The 9328-nt window shown below is 37.8% G+C and overlaps 1 protein-coding gene across 1 annotated transcript; it reads right to left on the reverse strand.

Annotated features, from left to right (window-relative positions):
* Positions 1–3057: 3057 nt before the first annotated feature.
* LOC133864156 (serine/threonine-protein kinase PBS1) lies at positions 3058–8555 on the reverse strand. Its single transcript, XM_062300411.1, has 5 exons — positions 8026–8555; positions 7147–7352; positions 5884–6073; positions 3794–4185; positions 3058–3702 (listed from the first exon to the last, which is right to left on the reverse strand). Exons 1-5 carry the CDS (start codon positions 8144–8146, stop codon positions 3220–3222), a joined length of 1392 nt encoding a protein of 463 aa, XP_062156395.1. The 5' UTR covers positions 8147–8555; the 3' UTR covers positions 3058–3219.
* Between the last annotated feature and the right edge of the window lie 773 nt (positions 8556–9328).

Consider the following 9328-nt stretch of genomic DNA (forward strand, 5'->3'; position numbering starts at 1 on the left):
TATGTTTTTTATAAGATTTGCCATGCTTCTTGAGCGGATTCACTATTTGAGATTCTTGCAAATTCAGACGGTGAAAGCGCTTGACATAGAGCATCGATGGCTTTATCATTAAAAAGTCGTGCGTTTTTCTTAGTGACTAGTTTGGGAGTTGCATCTGTTGGTTTAATCCAACCAGTTTCAACAGTATTCTAACAGTCAATGGATTTTAAAAATAACCTCATACGAGTTTTCCAATAGCCATAGTTCATACCATCAAAGGCAAGAATAATATTAAGATTTTGAAACATTTAGATAAAACTAGAAGTCAATAGGAAAGATAACACTTAAGAATTGAATCTAAATCGTGTGTACTAAGCTCTGATACCAATTGAAAATTAAAGATGACTTCTAATTTATCAAGTGTGTGCAATAGTGTGTAACAAAATATCACAATGCGGAAATAAAAAAGACAGATATTTTGTTGACGAAGTAGAAACTCAATTAAGAGAAAAATCACTTCGTGGCAACCAAACCTAGGATATCCACTATTCAGAAGACAGAGCTAATTACAAAGCAGTAGCAATCATAGACCCTTATGCAGTGGTCGTACCTTGAACTCTGACGTGTAACCCAACAATAACGCCTCACAACCAAGTCACCTACTTGAAAGGGTCTTCAATAGAATCATTTATCTTAAGGCCAACCCCTAAGATAGACTTCAGTTTAGCACAACAACAGCACTTGGCAATGGCTTGAGAGTGAACGGATCAGCACAATAACTTTTAAAATAAACTCTTTAAGCACTACCTGAATTCTTACAAATTACATGCCTACAGGTTTCTATTTACATGCCATAGAAACCTAAATCACGTCTGATACGGTTTTGCTAGGCGACGTCCGGGTGGTAGCTGAGGGCGTCTGGATGGACAACTATGCGATCGGTTTTCCAAATTCGCTTGAAATTATTTCCTGAATAGAGCCGCGTTCAGATGATGTTGCCCTAGAGTCCTAATGGTTGTACTTCAGCTGCACACAATTTCCATATTAAAGCTTGAGCGTCTGGACCATGAAGACAGACGTCCGGACGGGTGAACTTGTGTGACATGCTATTTTCATATTAAGGCTTGCGCGTCCGGACCATGGAGACTAAAATCCGGACGATTAATCTTTGTATGCATGACTTGCCTTATCAAGGATAGCGTCCAGATGGGAACATACATCGTCCAAACGGTTGTAGTTGTCTTCACATATCTGTGTTTTGGAAAGAAATCTTTTGACTTGTCAAACACTAAAAGGCGTTCAGCCGTGTTGCTGAGACGTCCGGATAGATGCAACCTGGAGCAGTTCGAAACTTCTCGACACAGAGGAAGGTCCAAACGGAAGGTTTTTGTCGTCCAGATAGATGATGCTTTTACAGTTGAGCGTCCGGACGGAATATCACGTCGTCCGGACGGATGCAAAGGATCCAATTCTTCTGACTTGGAATTTGAGCAAAATCTTCTAGAAACATAACTCTGATAGGAAGACTTTGAAATTAACTGAATCCTTGATAAAAAAAAAAAAAAACATTATTACATAAAAGTGATTTTATCCGATAGAATGCAGCAAATCACAAACTAACGGAGGGGAAGGTGGTGAGGTGGCCACTATCCAACAAAAGAGGGGATGACCACCCTCTATGAATGGGTCAATTGTCCTACCCCTACTCTATCCATAAGTAAAGAGCATGACTCGCAACTCATGTACGCTGCCGATAGGTGGGATAACCTATTCATTTGCAAAAGGGGCAAGTGTACGGTTACCCACCTGCCAAGTAAGGAGGGGAGGGGGGGTTTCCCCTCGACCTATTAGCTGAGGGTGTGGGTTGGGACCCACCCATGCTCTCACTAGCAAGGAAACATGAGTGGGTCACAACCCGTATCCTTCGCTAACAGGTGAAGAGATAGTGGCCTGGCAACCCCACTCTCCTCCTTTGTTGGTGGGTGCAGCGACTGATCTACACATGTCATCAGTGGGTGTGGTTGAATGGTCACCTCATGACCCCTGCTAGTGTGAGGGAAGTGGTTTCCGGTTCTTTTCTTTCTTTCTTTCTTTTTTTTTTTTTTTTTTTTTTTTTTTTTTTTTTTTTTTTTTTGTGTCAAGTGATATTGCAGTATTGTACAAGTAGAACTATTTTTTTCTTTTTCTTTTTTTTATCAGGGCATCCTGCCTATAGTCGAACAGTACCTCGGACTAGTTCACGACTGGGCAATTACTAAGCGTAGAGGCCTAACCAGGATCCGCAGACTAATCCCTAGCCACATCCCAAACTCTACTTTAAGAATAAAGCCTTGAAACGTGGGTTACGCTAGGATGGCTGGCTCCAAAGGGGATGTAACTCAAGACCTCAAGGGATCGATAATATCGTTTGAAGCCGCAAGCCTTAACCACTAGGCCACCCCCTTGAAGTTACAAGTAGAGCTATCTTATGGGTCAAACGTGGTCTTACGCCAATAGGACACAATTTTTAGTAAAAACTCTTAAAGGCGTGTGTAGAGGAGGAGTAATATCCTAATTACGAAGCATACTTTTGCAAAGCATATATACTTTGCTGAGTGAATGCCTAATCACTTTTGTTTCTTTGTTTTTTAAGGTACCGCATGTCCATTAAATTAGGTGTCTCTAATCACTTTTAAACCCCATTTAATGAAATTGTATTTGCTCAGGAAAAAGAACAAAGCCAATTTAATGAAGCTGAAACTTGATCGCAAGCCTCTTCTCTAACACACTTAAGTTAAAGACTACCAATTATGATGGTCGCAATGGATTTGTGCAGATATAAGCGAGAGTGAATGATGAGTTTGATAAGTTGGGGAAGAAGAGTTGAGGGTACAGAGTAATTGACATGTTTTGTTGGAAGAAAAGCTAAATAAATTAAGGAGCTATAGATCGAATAAACACATGACTAGACGTGTTTACTCTCAAAATTTTGGAATACGTCCCACTCTCCTAGTCCTAGCAGATAATGCATGTACACTCTTTTCTTCTTTTTATCCTTCCTCATGCATGTTTGATCAAAACAAAAGTGAAAGTGGAAAATTTTGAAAAAAGGAATAAATTAGAAAACATGTTTTGGCACCATACGGCATACAATTACCCTCCCCCCCATCTCTCTCACTCATTGGGATGAAAAGGCTAAAAGAAACATCAGATTCCAACATTTCTCCTTCCTCATGGTGCCCCTTTCGTAGTACACTGGCACTACCCATTATTACCATCAAAACTGCCTTGTGCACCTTGTCGTCTTTTCTCTCGCCAATTCTCTCCCCACATCTTCGCCTCAGCAACGGCTCGTTCTCTATCTAAATCCCTGTTTAACATCCTTGCAGTTTCTTTCGGTGAGTCATCTTTCTCGGACCCTTCGAAGTCCCACCGGCGACCGGATCCTCCACCTTCCTCATTCTTTAATATCCTTCCAATTCTCTCTTCTCTGCTTCTTCTTTCATCCTTCTCACCAGAACCTCTGTGGCCATGCCCAGGTGTATTAGGGTCATATGCCTGGTTTGCCAGATAGGAGAGGGCAGTGACAACATCCCCGATGAGAGGACGAGTGGCAGCCTGCTCTTGGATGCACATGGATGCCACAGCTAGAGCCTGGTAGAGCCCTCGCATTGGATACCGCCCTTGCAGCAGTGGATCTGCCAATTTTGAAAATTTTCTACGGTCATTGAACAATGGACGTGCCTGCATGCACATAAAAACACCCATCATCATTCTATTATCACATAATATGCTGAAAATTTTCTACGGTCATTGAACAATTCATGGAGATTACCCATGTGACAAGATTCTGTTCCCCATGGGGTCGGCTGCCATCAATGGCCTTACGTCCAGTAATCAGCTCTAAAAAGACCACCCCAAAGCTGTAAACGTCAGACTTCACTGTCAATTGTCCGGTCATGGCATACTCAGGAGCACAGTATCCGTAAGTGCCCATTACCCTGGTGGAAACATGTGACTTGTCCCCAACGGGACCAAGCTTTGCAAGCCCAAAATCAGAAAGCCTTGGTTGATATCCTTCATCCAATAATATGTTGGATGACTTGAAATCCCTATAAATAACAGGAGGATTTGCTTTGTCATGCAGATACTCCAAACCTTTAGCTGCACCAGCAGCTATTTTCATCCTCATGTTCCAATCTAGTGGTTCCTTATCAGGTGGAACATCTGCAGAAAGATCAAGGTCAATATACCATTGGCGAAAAATCACTAAAATTTGCAACATGGTTTACTTTTTTACTAATTAGTGTAATTGATCAATAATAAAAAAAAGCAAAATACATTCAGTCACTTATGCCCCCCCAGCTATATGATTTCCCTTTTGCTTTTTATTTTAATATTTAAACGGTAAACAAAAAAAAAAAAGAGGAAAGAAAGAAAGAAAAGAAAAGAAAGAAAGAAAGAAGGAAAAGTTCAACAAGATGAAACAGCTGAAAATCGTGCATCAGTCTGCAACAACTTCATCCAAACTCATCAAACAGAATTCATGCTAGCACTTAATATATATGATTATGTATATGACTTCCAATTTGGCAATCCGGCATTAATAAGACAAATCGTGCCATGCCATAACAAAAACCATGAGATGGTTATCCTTTTATTACATCATACATTTCCTTAAAATGCTACAATTGCCTGCATGCACAGCAATCAAATTCCATACCAAACGGTGCAACTTCAATGAATAAAAAATGGGATTGAAGAATTTCATGAATATGAGAATATCAACAGCTGAGACATGTCGGGCACATGGACATCAGCATTAATGTCCTTGATAGAAAATCACATTGCAATCTTAAGTGATTGAGCCATATCATACAGTTTACCAGAGCTTCAAATATCCAAATTACAGATTATTTAATAGAGGAGACAAATGTGGTATTTGTATGGACTATAAAGACTACACAAAAAGCCCAAAGACGAATATTTTTAGCTTTTCTTAGGACCTACATTAAACCAATATTGTTACTATGATCTGCCAACATCTAATGGAGCAATGCCTTAGAAGATAGTCCTTATCTCAGGGATGACCAATCATTAAGCCAAGATCTCAACAGCAATTAAAGCCATCCCAGTAGCCGAGAATTATAAACCATCTTTTGACATATATAACAATAGATATTAATTAAGCATAACATAAGGAATTCAAAAGTGAAGCACAGATCTTAAAGTCTAGGAAATGAGAAGACAAAACATGCCATATAGTGTATCAAAAAAATTGAAGATTCATTGACAGCACAAGGAGTTTAGAGAAGAGAAAATGAGGGCGGGGAAGTTAAAGCAGAAAATAAGCACACATAAAAAGCCATTGGCTTTCCCCAAATGAAAAATCGTAGGACATACACCAAACAAGTAGTGACCATTGAAAAAGAATCCTAAACTAGATTTATACCAAATTCTATTTCAGCACAAAAGAAGCCATAACAGGGGAAAGAAAATAAGTATATCACATCTATGCACTGACATTGGTTTTTGATTGAACCATCTCAACTAGTGCTACTCAAAAGGATTTCCAAGAATCCTATCCCTTCTGATCTTATTTCTGTCTTTTCTCCCATTATCATCAGTGCAGAAACATATCTACTAACTGTTCTATGCCATAGTTCAGTATTTGTACTCTTCCTGTTGTTGAAAGATCTCCACATGATATAATTTAAGTCATGATTTCTCAATATCAATATCCTTCACTGAATAGAATTGGCGTGGCCAGGACACACAATTTGGTTAAAAGAAAAAAAAAAGAGTAGATTTTATTTTTCTAAAGTAACTCAGCAATAATTAGTTGCACGGAATTATAAACCAAACAAGTGAGAGAGGACAAAACTTCTACTATTAGAAACAAAACAATATGCAACAAGATGTTACCATGAAGGTGATCTTCTAGAGAACCGAACGGCATAAATTCATAAACAAGAAGCCGCTGGTCCCCATCAGCACAATAGCCAATCAGATTCACTAGGTTAGGGTGGTGTAGAAGGCTAAGCATAAGAACCTCCACCAGAAACTCGCGGTTACCCTGAAGACCATTTCTATCCAATTGTTTAACAGCAACAACCTGCAAAGACAAGAAACTAATTTGAGGAAAAAGATACACAAAAACCGTTTTCTCCATTCATTAACATCCTAGACATGTAAGTTTGACTTGCAATTCCTCACATTTAAGGAAAGTAGGCAACATCAGAAAGAAATAAGAAGCCGCTAGAATGGGGGCCTGTTATTAGGATCTCAGTGTTTCTATCACAACACTATTATAATCTTAGCCTAATATATCTGACCATTGATTTGACTCCTTTGAGAGAGACTCCAAGATTTTCTTTCAATTTTTGCAATTTACATAAATAGCTAATCCTATCATTTATTACAAATTTTGATTGAAGCAATGACGGAAATAATCAATTAAAATTATAACCTCTGTTACATATCTTTACATTTTCCTTTTTAGATGTATATAGAAAAGCAACATACAAAGCGATTAATATGCTTGACCACTATGAACTTCAGGACAAACTCAACAGGGAAGCCACTTAACTTTTAAAGCCATTATGAAGTTAAAGTTAAATGTTTGCAGAAAAAAGTAAACGCATACACAGTTTGTGACCTAAATTGACCACTGCTTCTATTTTCTCATGAAAGGTGATTACATCAATTACTAATAGCAGCCCCAAAAATGGATACATGTGACATAAATATGGCCTTACAGTATTTATTCCTGGCCATTTTTCACTTTGCCAAACATTTTGATTTTTTTTTTTTTTTTTTTTTTGGGGGGGGGGGGGGGGGGTGGTTGGCGGCGGTAAGTGGGGGAGGATGGGCATCATAGATGAGTTGTTAAGATGGAGAAATTTGCCTCCCAAGTCCAACAATTTATAGCTTCTAACTTCAGAATCCTGAACAAGCAATCCGAAGATAGGGTACAGTAATCAAGGAGGGTAGGATGTAATTAGAGTTTAACAAACATGCTTACGTCACCTTCAGTTAAAAATCTAGCATATTTTAAAGCATAGTTAATGTTTATGTCGCCCATTTTTATGTTGGCAGAACAAAATGTTTATAACAATGTTTATCCATGATAATTATATCATCCAATTGAGATTTATGACAAAACCAAGCATCAATAAAGAAATTTACCTGACCAGTGCTCTCAAGCCGGCCCTTATATACACGTCCAAACCCCCCTTCCCCTAAGAAAGACTCTGGCCTGAAATTCTTTGTTGCGGCTGCGAGCTCACGAAAAGTGAACGTTTGAGCAGCAATATTTCCACCAGGCCCATCCTTGGGACCCGGTAATTCCTTTTTGTACACTACATTGCTTCTTGATCTGAGTCTGTCAGCTCCTACAAATTCCATTATAACAAAGAAATGCAGATCCATAAGTATCACGCAATTCCCACCTAGACACTCAGAGGCCAAGCTGTGTAAGACCTAAACTCAGTACAGATTGCAAAGACAACAAAATCCCATCACGAAGGCAAAATGAAGGGAACTACAGTAAGCTATAATCCAAATCAGTATGCAGTCACTATGATCAACTTCGACTGCAAAACTTCGTGAATAACAGTTCTACTAAATTCAGCTCTCTTGTATAATTAAATCAATTTACAGGCATCTTCCAGTATTAGTCGTACACTAATTTGAAGCCAAACCTTCAACAACACCAATAACCATTTAGATCGAACAAAGCAATCAATCAAATTCATCATGAGATCTCAATTTTCAAAACAAAAAGATATTAACTGTATCAAAATCTGGTGGGGTCTACTTAAAACAGCCCAGAAATTTGAGTTTCATAATCCTCATCAAAATAATTAATCATGTAATGATACACAAAACCAAATATAAGAACCAAGCATCATGAACATGTTCTTTACAAACATAAATAAATCAGAAACATCCCAGATCAGATCAAGCAATAACATGGCAAAAGATACATATACATAAAGATCATATCAACAAAAACTATAAATAACAGGAGGAGGAAGAAGAAGAAGAAGAAGAAGAAGAACTAACCAGAAGTCAATCCGGAAATGTTAGAGGAGATCGTGGGCTGGCCTTGCTTTCGATCGTTGCTTTCTTTCGCGGGATTCAGCTTCTCATCCTCCTTCGAATCAAAACACGAAAAGCAACCCATTTCCCCAAATCAAATAGAAAAGCGTTTTTTTCTCTCCAAAACAAAAAATAACACCAGATGTATCCAAACTCAATCTACCGGTTCATATTCCAATCCAATTATCCCCCAAATCCCCATCACAACACGTCCAAAATTCTGGGCCTCTCTCGCTCTCTCCGATCAGCTTGGGAACGACGACGATAGATTGGCAGAAAAAGAAGACGTCCAAAGAGAAAAGACAAAGCGAGCGAATCCAAGTTTCATGAAAAACCACCAACAACGATAACAAAGAGAAACAGAGAGCCAAAAAGAAATAATTGCAAATTAAACAGAGACTGCAAGGAGCCGGCTTTGTCTTCCGCTTCGTTTTACATTTGCTGTGACATTACACGCACACCTTATATCAATCTCTCTGTCCCTCTGTGACCTCAGTTTCCCACTATCTATCAGTTTGACCGAAAATGAATACGGAATTTCTGTGCGCGTGTTTCTCTCTCTAAAGATTTTTTTTTGCTCTCGGTAAAAATAGAGTTAAATAATAAATATAGTAATAGTGCCTCGAGGCAAGAAGTAATTAATTGTCTTAATTAATAATTGTATATTATTATAAAAAAAAAATTAATAATTACATATGAATAATATTTCTTGCATGACTCTTGCACAATTCTTACAAATTAAATGTCTTAAAAAGATTTATATAAAGTTCGAAACTAAATCTACACTGTTAAAAATTTTCCAACCACTATAACTAACAAGTTGAGTATTTACGGATATGGTAGTTTATTGTTTTTATTGCGACACAAATTAACATTGTAATAAGTGGCCGTACATGTAGACGTGTCCTATGGCGGGACTTTAATTCAACTGTAAACCACTTTTATTTATAAAATTTAATTAAGCTTTGAATTAATTTCGAATTATATACAGTCTCTCTAATTTTGTGTTTATGATTAATCTGATTTTGTATTTCCTCAAATATTTCTTTAAATATCACAAAATTTAAGATTTATTTAATTGTTTTCCTACAAGTTCCTCCCTTTAATTAAGTTTTGACTTCATGACCTAGTAATACTTCTTCTCCTTTGTAATAATGGGGTTTGGAATTACATGTGGTTTACCCAAGAAAGAAAAAAAAAAAAAAATTGGGCTGCTTTTTTAGTATACGTGGCACGATCCTAAGTACATATGTTGTTCAATAGTTCT

This window comes from Alnus glutinosa, chromosome 1, assembly GCF_958979055.1.
Source record: "Alnus glutinosa chromosome 1, dhAlnGlut1.1, whole genome shotgun sequence".
NCBI lineage: Eukaryota > Viridiplantae > Streptophyta > Magnoliopsida > Fagales > Betulaceae > Alnus > Alnus glutinosa.